Source organism: Rhinolophus sinicus, chromosome 16 (genome assembly GCF_057876585.1).
Source record: "Rhinolophus sinicus isolate RSI-liver-muscle chromosome 16, RSI-T2T, whole genome shotgun sequence".
NCBI lineage: Eukaryota > Metazoa > Chordata > Mammalia > Chiroptera > Rhinolophidae > Rhinolophus > Rhinolophus sinicus.
Window position 1 is genome coordinate 99,140,076 of NC_142516.1, and position 14,234 is coordinate 99,154,309.

Consider the following 14,234-nt stretch of genomic DNA (forward strand, 5'->3'; position numbering starts at 1 on the left):
AAAACCATTACTTATTTCATTAATTGCTAAGGAAACAGCTATTGTGAAGTTTATGTTTTGCCTACAGCATTCCTAAGTCAACCTTTCTGTAGCTGCCCAATAACAACCATTTCTCCCTTCAGATGTTAATGCTTTCTTGTTCTATTCATACCTATCTATTTTCACAAACAATCTGATCAATGTATGAGGTCGGACAATGAAGTTCACGAACTCATCCTAAAAAAAGTGCTACATACCTCATTGCTGAATATCACTATGGTCACCTTCGAAGGACTCCCTTTGGGAAGCTACGCACTGACTCCAGCGCCTAGTCCACCCTTCAAAGCAATTTTGGAACTCTTTTTCTGGAATGCCCATCAGAGCTGTTGTATTACCCTTGATGTCCTGAGTGTCATCAAAATGTCTTCCTTTCAATGTTTCCTTTATCTTCTGGTAAAGAAAGAAGTCACTGGGGGCCAGATCAGGTGAGTCAGGAGGTTGTTCCAATATAGTTATTTTTTGACTGGCTAAAAACTTCCTCACAGACAGTGGCATGTTAGCTGGTGCATTGTTGTGATGCAAGAGCCATGAATTATTGGCAAAAAGTTCAGGTCATCTAACTTTTTCATGCAGCATTTTCAGCACTTCCAAATAGTAAACTTGGTTAAATGTCCGGTTGGTACAAATTCATAATGAATAATCCCTCTGATATCAAAAAAGGTTAGCAACAGTATTACAACAAGTTCAGGATCTTAATTGTCCGACCTCATACTAATTCACACAAAGGTATAATTGTATAAAATTGTATAATTTTGTGGACCAGAAAACCAAGTTTGTGGTGAGATGCAGATTTTTGATAAGAAGTGCAGTGATCTTAGGGCCCCAAGACGTGGATGATAGAATCCTTTCTCTATCACCACCAAGCCCTAAGTCTCTCAACAAGGCATGCAGCTTTCACAGGCTGTTTCCTCATCTGTAAAACAGGGGTAGGGGATTGCATCCCCTGCCTTTGTCACAGTTATTTAGAAGACCACACAAGATAAAGGTAAGAATGTTCTATAATTGTGAAGTTACATGTAAATGCAGCATATAATTATGAGAAAGTTATAGATGATTTCTAATACGCACTGGAAGCAAAACAATCGCAGTGACCTAAATTATTACATTTCGTTTGTGACTAGGCACTGAAGAAGATGTGGTGAAGTCGAAGAAGACATTCCGAAGTCAAGCAATAGTGAATCAGAGTGCAGAGACCGAACTTATGCTGGAAGGAGATGATGACGCAGTCAGTCTGCTCCAGGAGAAGGAAATAGACAATCTTGCAGGTAAGTTTTTAAATGTTTTTCTTCTATTAGTTGTAAATAATAAATACTGAATTTAACATCTGTCTCCTGGTGAAAAAGTGGGTGCCAGTGGTTGGAACTGTGCTCAGTCATGTGACTGTGAATAATTTACTTCATCTCATGTCTAGTATTGAAGAAAGGAAAATGCGTATCAAACAAATATGTATTTCACTAACAGTAAATGATTAGCATCTAATTTCTAGGTAATGAAGAGCAACTTTTTAATATAGGAGTAATGTATAGCATAAATTGTTTCCATCTAACTGTGTAAATAATTGGGAGGGGACTGGATGATGGACTCACCGACTGGCAGATGACTGACATGCTAACAGCTTTGAGAAAGAGAGACTTCAGCCAGGTGACCACTGAATTTGCCATTCCTCTCTGCTGTCATTCATTGGAATGTCCCTCCCCATTCCTGGGTTCTCTGTCCTTGCACTGCTAGACCCCACCACCAGCACACATTCTTCCACCTGGCCACCCTCAGTTTCCACTTTATCCGAGTGCTGGTCTAACAGCACCCCCAGTGACCAGATGGGACATGGGTATCTTATAGTGTTGGCCCATTACATTGTTTGGGTTTTAAGCCACTTTTGAGAATCTCATGAAAGCAGGTTGCTTCATAAAGGTACACATACAATTTTGTACACAATTTCAGATGGTTCACTAACCCCATGGATGGAAGCCAGTCCATGGAATCATATCCGAGATCTCAGGTGGAAAACTCCTGTTTTAGAGTCTCAAAAAGTGATTGGTTGAGCCTTGCCTCACTTCTCTATTTTCAGCACATACAACATTGGGGTGTCAGATGGCAATACAGAAGTGGATTTATATTCATCATTCTGTATACAAAGTAGCACTGCTGTTTCCAGACATGTGCTGAAAACTACCTGGCATGATTTATGAAAGCCTCCAACTATTTCTACCAGTTAGAGAGTTCTCCTTTTAGTTAGGAGAACACGTTTCTGTTCGTTGTAATTGTAAGCTGGCGATGGCACATTATTCTCCCTCTTCTGGAAAATGTTTAATAAGGTTTTCTAATACCAGTTCCTGGATATGCTTATATTATTAACATTTCTGTGTCATGGAAATAGGAAAAATCTATTTTTCCTATTTAAAATTAATCTTAAATCTGTGAACAAGTGTTTATTACCTTGAATTCCTAAGAAAATGTTCAAGTTTTGGTTTTGTTGTTTTGTGGTTTGTTTCAGTAGTTCAGAAATTTTATCTGAGGCCATTTGGAAATTTAAGCAAAGTCCATTATTTTCTTTTGGCCACAGATTTATCTTTCCCTGATCTTATTGTTGAGCCTAAAGAACTAGAGAAAATTCACAAACATGATTCTTCACCTTTTTAATGTGTTGCCTTTCCTCATTCACATATGCTAACAGAAATGTTCAATCATTAAACAATTTAGTTTAGAATCTCTGGTCCTTAGTCCCCCAAAGGCAATTAATTAGTTGATACAATTTGGCTAGTATCTTGAAGTTTATTGTAATAAGATCTGCCCAATAATACCAGAGGCAAGATCCAATAAAGACTGATAACCCCTTTATATTTCTCTCTTCTAATGGTAGCTACAGTAATTGTTAACATTAATTTATGCTTATAAGCAAAATTCCCAAAAAGCATTAAGTTAAAATACCTAAAGAACAATGAAAGTATGCTTGAAATAAATTCTTTACAATTGAATTGTGAGGCTCTTGACCAATTCACTCTCTGAAAATTCCTCTAATGTCTATGAATTTTAAACAGATTTGTCTTTGAGCAGATCTGATCCTATTTCTATCCACCTGGTCCTAACTCATACTCTTTTTTTGGAATTCTGGTGTCTTAAAATCTTACAAACTGTCCTAAAATAGTGATTCCCTACCTAGTCTATAGTGTTCATTTTTAAAACTGCAGTCCACAAATATGACCCTGGGCTTTGAATGCAATACAAAAGTAGCGGATGGGTGTTTCATGCAGGGAGAAGAAAGGGTCACAGAAATCTTTGTAGAATCTGTAGGTATCTGTAGATTCATTCTGTAAATGCTGAAGCCTATTTGTTCATCTAGACTGGCATGATAGTGATGACACATAAAAATTATTTTTAGAAGTTAATTACAAACCAGTATTCCTAGGTTTAAAAAATATGTGACTTTCTATCTTGCTCTGACAAGTTTTTGTGCAGCTCATTGTTATCTCTGTCTCAGAAATTAAAATTTGTTAAATAATGTGTTTCTTATTTGTAATTTATCATTGTAAATAGACTTATAGTGTTAAACCGCCTAACGAAAACTTCGCTATCACAGGAGATCTAAGTCCAAATTAAAGTCCAGGAGATCTTGCATGTTATTAAGAAATATACCTTCAAAAGTATAAAAGTAGAGTTCTTAGATTTTATATGAATGCATACATCATTTTTATAATAATAAAAGTAAACCTAAACTTGCTAATTAACATAATTCATTTTCCTGTCTTACAAAACTCTGTTTTGTTGACAGGCACACAGGTAAGGAGACCATTCATTATAATTTGTCCATGTGCAATGTTACTTAATAATTAAGTTAAATTCAAGAGAAAAAAAAGCGCTAATTAGAACAGAAAACTAAGAGAAAGTGCTAACTTAGCTAAGATTAATTCTGTTTTCTTTGGTTTAAAAGATATGATCAATTTCTGATTATAAAAAGAAAAAGAAAAAAAAGAATAGCTAGCATGTCTTAATAAGAGCCAGGTAGTGTTTCAAGGGTTTTATATGCAATAATCTATTTAATATTTACAACAACTCTATAAGTATACTATCAGTATTCTAATTTTACAAACGAGGATATAGAGGCCAAGCGAGATTAAGTAGCTTGCATAAGGTTAAAAAATATATAGTTCTAGAGGGATCACTTTTTAAATTATATACATGTCTAACCACTATGCTGTATATGTGAAATTAATATAAAATAATATTGAATGTTAAAATAAATAATGTGTAAATAAATCAATAAAAGATGTGGTTTGAACTAAAATACACTAAATAGTGTATTTAAATATGTATGTGTATATACTTAAAGACTCTTCTAAAATGATGTAAAAACAAGATCCTGTTTATAATTCAACTTTTACACTGGCTTTAGTATACTATATTTAAAACTCTATGAATATCATAATTATTAATTTTAGTTTTATTTGTGTGTTCCCAAAAAATCATTATTGTAAGTTAAAAATTTTTGATAGAGTATTTATAAGCACAATTTTATTTAAATATTGACCCTTTTGCATGTTTTTCTCCATTTTCTTTAGATTTTCCTAGTTTTAATAAAGATAAAAGGTTCCACAATGTTTTACAAATTTAAATATCGTACAATTTTCTGTTTCACTTTTAGTTCCCTTTCTTCCCAAGCTGTTCATCTCCAGAGGCAAGTTAAATGTGTGTGATTATTAATTGCTCAATTTATTATGTATTGTACCAAATGGCTAATGATTATAATATAGAAGTATGACAGTCAATTAAGTAATTAGTATATTAATAACACCTAACTTAGTTTAGTTTAATTACGTTTTTTAGTTTGCAGTGATTCACCAAAGTAAATTAGTACCTAAATTTCTTTATATAACAAAAATTTTCAACGTACTATATTATATTTATTACTAAAAATATTATTTTGTTACTTAAAACATTGAAATTAATAGGTATAATTCACCTGTTTTTAATCTAAAATCTCAACATATTTTAATTTGAAACTTAAATTAGCTCTGCAAATTATTTTTAAAATACTCTTTGTTTATATGTATGTAAGTTGTTCTTACCAACAGTCTACCCATCTATTTAATGTAAATAAGTTAAAAGATTTTTCACATGCCTGTGTCAATGTCCAAACTTGTTTCTTTACCTGAAATATCTTTTGCACATCTCTAGTCTACACCCTTTCTTATCTCCCTCTATCAAATTTCTGCGCATTGTTTTAGACCTGTTTAAAACACTTCATGAATTATTCACTGGCCAATCTTGTCACCCAATAATATTTTTTGGTAACATCTTCATTGAGATATAATTCACATACCATACACTCATTTAAAGTGTACATTGTAATGATTTTTAGTATATTTACAGAGTTATTCAACTGTTACCGCAATTTTAGAACATTTCATCACCCGCAAAAGAAACCTTATGCTTTGGCTATCCCCTCCATTTCCCCGTTCCCCATGCACACAGCCCTAGAGGACCACTAATGTACTTTCTTTGTCCTCAAATTTGCCTATTAGGTATATTTCATATAAATGGAATCATATAATGTGTAGTCTTTTGTGACTGGCTTCTTAGCACAATGTTTTCAAGGTCCATTCATGTTGTAGCATGTATGTAATATTCCATTAAGTGGATATACCCCTTTTTGCTTATTCATTCATTAGTTTCTGGACATTTGGTTTGTTTCCATCATTTGGATATTGTGATTAATTCTGCCATGAACATTCATGTACAACATTTTAGGTAAACTTACATTTTTATTTCTTGGGTATATACCTAGGCATGGAATTGCTGGGTCAAATAATAATTGTTTACCTTTTTGATGAACTGCTAGACTGATTTCCAAAGTGGCTGCATCATTTTACATTCTCATCAGCAGTGTGTGAGGATCCAGTTTCTCCACATCCTTCCCAACACTGGTTATTATCAGTCTTATTTATATAGCCACTCCATCAAATTTTAATTATGTCATTCTTAAGACATTTGTCACATACAGCTTTATATTGTAGATGCTTTTGTGTATGTTTTCTCTCTCCTTTTAGAGTGTACATTCCTTAAAGGTAGCGACCGTATCCCATGTGCCTTTGAACCATGAAGAAATGTTCTAACACAATTACTTGCTCTTAAAAAGTTTTCACTGACAAAGTTCATGTAGGTAAAATAAATTGGAAAGCTGAGATAATTATGTAGTTAATTTATACCAAAAACAAAAGACAAAACAAAACTTATTTTGAGCTATTGAATATAAGTATTGGGGGGATCGAATTATCAGATCATTTGTTCCTACTAGTTGAAATATTTCAAATAATTACTCAACTCATCACTTGACTTTTCCAGGATAAGAACACCTAAAGTTAAGCTGATCTTTGTTTTATCCCATTTTCTGCAAATTGTATCACTTTAACTAAATGTCTCTTAAGGTTCCCATTTTTTTTTTTTTTTTCAGATTCAAGGTTCCCATTTTTAAAGTCAAGATACCACTGTGACTCTTAATCAAAAAATATTTTCTCTAACACATGGCAAAGATGTTCTATATCCTATGGATTTTAAATATTTCAAAAAGAGTATTAGTATAGGGAACTAACAACATGGGGAAGATGTGTTAGAATATAAGAGTTGGAATTCTTTATGTGGTTTTTTCAAAGTGGTAGATTTATAAACCTCTACACACACTCACACACACACATACACACACACACACTCACTCTTACACACACACTCTTATCAAAATCAAGAATCTGATACTCAGAAAAGAATGCATTATGTGATTTTAAGAATGAGAAAAAATGTAGGAATATGGAGGAGGTCTAACTACTAAGAGAAACAGAATGTAGTCACTGAGAGGTTCTTCTAAGTGACACTCACCTTCCCTATGTGACTTACCTTTAATGTTCATTGCGGTTTCCAGGTGAGAAAACTGTTGCTTAGAATTTTTTTTTTTTTTTTTTTTTTTTTTTTTTTAGGTTGACCATTCCTACCTCCCTAAATCTCTATTTGGCTGCATTCACAAACCCAGTTACTAATTAAGATATTGAATATTTAGTGAGTATGTAGAACTTCAGAGCTCAGAGACTTATAGAAAGAAAAAAAAAAAAAAAGGAGAATTAGCTCAGCTACCACCAGCTCTCAGTGACTTAAATAACCAGGAAGTTACGCATAGGATATGTCTACACTAATAAATGAAAGTAGACAATTAAGATGATCAGATAGCTAATTTAGGCCTTCAGATGTTCTAACATGGAATGTCCAGATTTCAGAGGCAAAGTTTTTTTTGTGTATAAATTAAATGTTACTTAAAAACAGACCTAGAACGAAGGACAAAGCAAAATACAGAGTATACAAGATGAAGGAGAAACTCAAGATTCTAGAAAAATATAATTACAGCAACAACAGAACTCTAAAAGCTAAGAATTTTTCAGAGAAATTTATTTTAAAAAGAAAAAAAGAAGATGAGCCAAAAGCACAGAAAGATTGTGTTGTCTAATGGAATAAGAGAGTAAATACTATACAAGACAACAAATTCAGTGTTTCATAGATGCAGATAAACTCTGATTCAGATCAAGTATGAGTAAGCGTAACTGCTTCTTGAGTCCAATTCAAATATATAGTTAATAAGCATTCCTTCTCTGACAAAACTAGTATTTCGTAGTATTTTGTAAAAGATTTCTCCAAATTTATTTTTATGTAGTTTTAGTTACAGAGTCTAACTAGAATTGAAAATCCTGATATTTGTATTGAGAGAAAAAATGTCTTTTAAAGATTCTCGATTCTCTAAAATGCATTTTGCTCAGGATTTTCCCCTTAATTTTTAAACCCATGTGTATTTCAAGGGAAATTTAATCCATATGTCCCTGACTCACTCACACTTAACTCATCAAAATGTTGTTTAATAAAAGCTATTTGATGTTGAAAAAGCCTTATGAGTCTTTATAAGTCTTTTTTCTCTCTCTTTGAATGAGGAAGTTGCTTTTCCAGTCATAAATAGTATACCCAAAGGGTTCACGTTCAGCTTCAAACACAGAATTCACAAAGCTCTTAGAAACAACATTAAACACATGCCCATTTCTTAAAAAGCTAAAATATTTAAATTTCTAACTTAATTTTTTAATTTAGTCAAAGAGTTGTAAAAATAAATAAAAGCTTTACCTTGAATATCTAGCCTTCTTAGCCTGTCTGTATTATTTTTATAACATCTACAAGGCCATTTTAAAGTCTGCAAATATTTTACTGTATCCATTTTTCTGTATTTCCAAAAATGTATGTCTCCTTCAACCATGGATTCTATAGTCTATAAAAAACACTTTTAAGGTACTCTTAAGGGTAACAGTATCCCTGATAACCAAGCTATGTAAATTTAAAATATTATAAAAGGACATAATTCAACTTTGTGTTTTAGATATCATCCATGATCCAAATCATATGTGACATCCTTACATCTCTTTTTTTGTATTTTAAGAATAAGCCACCCTTTGTTACACTGTGTTTCACAAACCACCGTGATGAGGTCTATTCTTTCTAATAGCGTATTCTAGTTGAATCTCATTTTTATTTTTCACTTTTTTCTCTATATGGAGAATTTTCCATAAAATTATCCCTCTACAGATTTATGGCTATACTTACTACCAACATGAAAAACAGGCGCAATAAACAACTCAACTCTCTTATCAATAGACCATAGCTCTTCTTTATGTAGGAAACTAAACTTCCATATGCCATGTTTTTTAAAAAGTATATGAATGCAGATATTAATCACCTACTGAAAATATATGCGTCATCTTATTTGTAACACTTAGGGGCAAAAATGTGAGATAACAAACTGTTTTCCTACTGCCAGACTGCGGATGTTAGTGAGTTGGAGAAGAGAAGAGATGAGGCATTCACCATCAAATGACTGCCACACCTGTGAGGGGTCTGTGTGCTATCCTAGAGACGTGGGCACTAATTCAAACATGAGGGGAGACAGATTTTGTCACTACATTTGGAGATGTGCTATACAAAACAGCAAAAAAGTCTTCCAGTCATCTGAAAATAATGTTTTATTTATTTGTTAATTTCCATTGCTTGATGCTACAGAGCCAGAACTATAGCCTACAGAAGGTACTTAAACAAAAACAGTCTGCACTAAGGACAAGTATTTATATGGCAATCAATTTATAAGTAGTGATTGCAGTAGAATCTGCTTTATCGGTTGAAATCATCAGTCCAATAAGTATAAGTGTAGAACTTTTCTGTCAGCAAAAAGAAGGGAATGTCGGACTGAGTTTGCCATCTATATATTGTTCAATATCTTTTGCCAGATAAAATGTTTAGGTAGTTTTATTGATCAGAAGAAGTCTGATTACAATGTGTTATGTATTGTTGGTTTTTTCTTAATTCAAAAGTTCTGTTGAATTTTCCCTTCATTTTAAGTCACTAACAGATGAAACAGCTAAGTGTAGTTGTAGTACGTATCAGTTCAGTTTATATATAAAACAGGAATGTTAGGAACCAGGTATCACAGAAAACTTTCTTAAAAAATATATCTTGCATCTAAGATTGGGCAGTGAAGAGGAGTCCCCAGTCACCACCCAGTTTTCTGGGTGGGAGGTGAAGGGGTGGGGGAGGGGGAGGGAGATGAGTTGTACAGAGGTGAGTGTGGACGGGCAAATAAGGCTGGGAGACATCATTTACATTTGTTGAGAGAAAATAATTCCACAGGCTGATGAGTTTATAACTCTGAATTAGGTATTGTACTTCATTTTAAGATGTGGAAGCTAAGGTTCAGACATTAGGGTCCTTATTCATGATCGCATAAGAAGCAAAACGATGAGCCAAGTACAAACCCATTTTTTTTCTGTCTCTGTTAAATCACTAGTTCATTCTACTACATCTGTTTTTTGTTGTTTTTTTCAATTCTGAATTGCAACCCCTTGGCGTGTTAGCAAATCAATTATGTGGGTTATTACCAGCATTTTTAAATGAAATAAAAGAGAAAAGAATAGATTTAAATAGAAAAAAAAGTCATCACACATCGTAAAGGTAAGAGCTTGAAGTACTTGTTGGGTCCTCCTTTGATGTCAGACCCCAACTTGACTCAGCTTGGATGTGGTTATCCAAGCCAAACAAATATAAATACTGAATATCTGCTATAGGCAAGACATTATGGTGGGTGTGTGGAGTAAAAAGACACCTATGGTTCAAGTTTCTGCTTTCAATGAGGATATAGTCTAGAGGAAGAGCAGGTAATGGGAAAAACAAAACCAAAAACAACCAAGAAGTACAAAGGAAAGCAGGGTAACACAAAACGGGGCCCTTGACCAGCCTTCCTAGAATAGGTGTTTCCTATGTCGCATCTGGAAGCATAAGTAAAAGATTTAGAAAGATTTAAAGAGTTGTCACAGGCATAGGAAACATCATTTGCTAAAGCATCACCACCTGTGCGAAACTACTGCCGTTTTAAATTATTCCGGTAACAATATGAGGCTGGCAATCTCTGAGGTTGAGGCTGAGGCGTTCACAGGGCAGCTTTATGAGCCAGGGGGACACGGAGTTTTTATCCTGAAGGCCTCCCTGAGACAGTGAAAGGTTTAAGCATGGCAATGATAATATCTGATTTATGTGGTATTTCAACATCACTCAGGCCACTGTGTAGGTTATGGTTTTAGGATACCCAGACTGAGGTAAAAGGCTATTGTTCTCCAAACCAGAAGTGATGAGAGCCTAAACTAATTGGTGACAGGAAAGAGGAGAAGGGGACAGCTTAAAAAAAAAAAAAAAAAAAAAAAAAAACCAACTCTGAGAAGGTAATACATGAAGGCTGTGATAATTGACTAGTTGTGGGGGAGGAGTAAGGATGAGAGGAATCTGACCTGGGAGAAGAGACCCAGAAGCTATTAAATGTGTTTGGGATTTTTTTTTTAATGTGTTTTAGGGGGGAAAGGAATGAAGATGATTGGTTCAGCTTGATCTGCTGGATATCCATGATTTTCAAATGGACAAAAAGGTTTAAAATTTCAGAGCCAAGTTGGGCATAGAGTTCATAATTAAAACCGCCGAGATCACCCAAGGAAAGAGAGAATATAGAGAAAGGAGAGCAGTAGGCAATTCAGAGCCCCCGTGGAACAAGGTTGAAATGGCAGCAGAGAAGCGTGCCCATCAAGGACACAGAGAAGGAAGTCAGGCAGTAGGAGAACCAGAGAGAAGAACAGCGTGCTCTACACGTCAAGGAACTCCATTTCAGCATGTTTTAAAGTGATACTCCTTGGAACACAGTTTTTGAAATACGTTAATGAGAGAAAATGCATACCTAAACACATTTGGATAATTCTGAGTTTAAACCTAAAATGTTACACAACTTGTTTTTTAATTGGTGGATAGACTTTTCCAAGCCTTTAACATATTAATATCTACTTCCCTAACACCTTGGCCTAAGTAGAGGATGAGGGTAAAGCCAAAAGGAGTGAAAAGCAGTGAGGAGCTAAGAGATAGAAACTGATACCTAGAAGCTTATTAACAAAGAAGGGGAGAGACAAAGATGGAGAGTAGCTAAGGGAGCAGGGGAGGGACAGACCAAATCCCAGGTAGGAAGAGTAACTGGCTTGAGCAGGAAGAAAGATATGTCTTCTGAGACTGGAGAAAAACAACAATAAATGCCATGGCAGAAAAACATCTTTAGACAGAGGAAGGCATCATTTAAACGACAAAGTTTAATTCTTCTCCAAAATATGAACACTTCATTTATTATACAATCAGGATGGACAAAGATTTATATGTGAATTTTTCTAGGAAGGAGCCATATATTTAACCATCTTCTCAAAGAGATGTGTGACCCCTGCCAAAGAAGGATAAACACCGCCGTTCTACACTGTAATACCTGAGCTTTAATCTTTGATGCCTTAACCTGTAAAGTCTGACATTCAAAGCTGTATGTGTTTTTTCACTTTTGTCTCACACTGCTCCCCTTTAAGTCCTAATCACTGGCCAGTCTTATTTTCTGCTATTCATATGGTGCATCTGTGTATTTGTTCAAACTCTTCCCCCCTGCTTACAGTGCTCTCCCCCTCATCCCACTGTCCAAATCCTAACCATCCATCACAGTTCCTTTCAGATGCCACTGCCTCATCCACTCTCAACTACCCCCGCACCCCGCCAAAGAAAAAAGGCTGGAAATCACCATCAAAGCTCTGTGAATGTCTATATAATTTTTGTTTCGGTCCCTCTCTTTGGGGGAGAGGCAGTATAGGTGACATTTACATGCCCTGACTTTGGTTTCAGATAACCAGGTTTGAATCCCGTCTCCACCACTGACTAGTTGTATGACCTTCCCTAAATTACTTCACCACTCAGTCTCATTTTCTTATCTGTAAAATTGAGATAATAGCAGTACCTATCTCTTAGATTTGTTATGAGGAATAAATGAGATTAATTCATGTAAAGTGCTTTAACAATACTTAGCTAAACCCTTTCTCCCTTATGTCAAAATTGTTCCTGTATGTCTTATCTTTAGTATAAGCTCTGTGGGTAAAATCCATGCCTTGCACATGACCACATTCTCTTAGGGCTCAGAACAGTAAATAATTTTTGTTGACTACATGAATGAATGAATGCAGAGGTAAATATGTCACTCGAAGCGTTTAAGTTACAAAGAAGGAACAAATTACATATGAGGTAAAATACGGCACTTATAAAATTATGCTATTTAAAAATAATAGTATGCATGTGATACAGCTCAAATGACCAATTACATTATTACTCTCATTGGTTTTTCGGCATATTTTTAAATGTATGCTTTCTATAAAATGCAATGTATTTCATATTTTTAAAGGGAAATTCGAAATCAATTCCAGAAAAATATGAAGCATGTAATCTGTTACGTATTTTAAGTGGCCTTTTTACTATGACATATACATGCCAACATTGGTATATTTAGTTTTCTATATTCAATTCCATAACACAGATTGCATACTATGTGACAGATACTGTGTTGGGTAAAGAAGATAATGTTTCTGTCTTCAAGTAGTTTATGCCCAATGGGAGAAACAGACTTCTAAACACATATATTCAATATATTATGAATGGTACATGAAAGCTGTGCCCAGGAAACCATGGGAGCCTAAAGGCAAGGTACTTATTCCAACCAAGGGTTCCTAAGACGTACTCTCCTAGTCCAATAGATTTAAATCATCACCTCTGGTTTATTCACTCATCTAGTCTAGTAGGAATTTACTCTTCTCCATCATTAAATGATATCCTAGTGCTATAAAAGAGTCAATACCCTTCCAGAAAGTGAAAAATGTATTCCATATGTTGAACTAAATGTGATATAACTAGAAACACAAATCTCAGCTGGCTCACCTATTGTATCAAAAGACAGCAAATTATCACAATGAACTTTAAGACTATCATTGTCTTTTTGGTATGTTTTAATGCTAGAAAATAACTCAGTGATATTTTACTTAGAGTATATAAATTTGTAATACTTTTTTTTTCCTACAGAATCACTCATTGCCTCTTTGAAAAATGTTCTAGGTTTTGTTGGTTTCTTTTTAACAAATAATGTTCTATTCTATAAATAAGTTGAAACACATAAATGGTACATTAAAGTTAGAGCCTATCTGATTGCCTCTCAGTACTTTTAAAAATTATTTATTATAAATATATTACGTAAGATGCAATTTTAGATAATATTTGTGCAAAAGTAGATGTTCTACCATGATGAACAGATATTTTGTTAAAATGCAGTCTTCAATTGCTCCTACTAAAAGGCTTCATTCTTTCTGTTTCCGTTTCAGACTATGGTAAGTTGAATTTCACCAGAGGTTGGTTTACTCAGACCTGAAAAGATGAATGTTTGTTCTTAAGCACCTCTCTCATTTTGTACAGTAATAATCTAAGGAGACCAGTGCACTAGGGGGACGACTGGTTATTGTTAATCTCATTGTAAGGATAGATTATGTTCCAGAAGTCACCGAAGGGCACAAAGAGGCCATTTCTTGGGGACGGTGAGCTTTGTAGTATAAAATTTGGGTTTATAGAGTATTTATACTGGATACTTTGTGTGTGTGTGTGTGTGTGTGTGTGTGTGTGTGTGTGTGTGAATTAGGGAAAGAGGGAATAACGCTGGAAGTTAAATTCATAACTCGAGGTATGTATTCTATTAATTGTTCAAGTTATATTTTACTCATTCAAACGAAGACATTCTAGAACTATTTTCA

General features: G+C 34.3%; 1 protein-coding gene across 7 annotated transcripts in view; it reads left to right on the forward strand.

The window, feature by feature from the left end:
* NBEA (neurobeachin) overlaps window positions 1–14,234 on the forward strand; it is a 662,791-nt gene that overhangs the window by 439,664 nt on the left and 208,893 nt on the right. For all 7 annotated transcript variants that reach the window (XM_019736455.3, XM_074330023.2, XM_074330024.2 and 4 more), the window contains one exon: window positions 1,161–1,304. In XM_019736455.3, coding sequence (XP_019592014.2) covers window positions 1,161–1,304 — 144 coding nt within the window. The remainder of the gene's footprint in view (window positions 1–1,160; window positions 1,305–14,234) is intronic.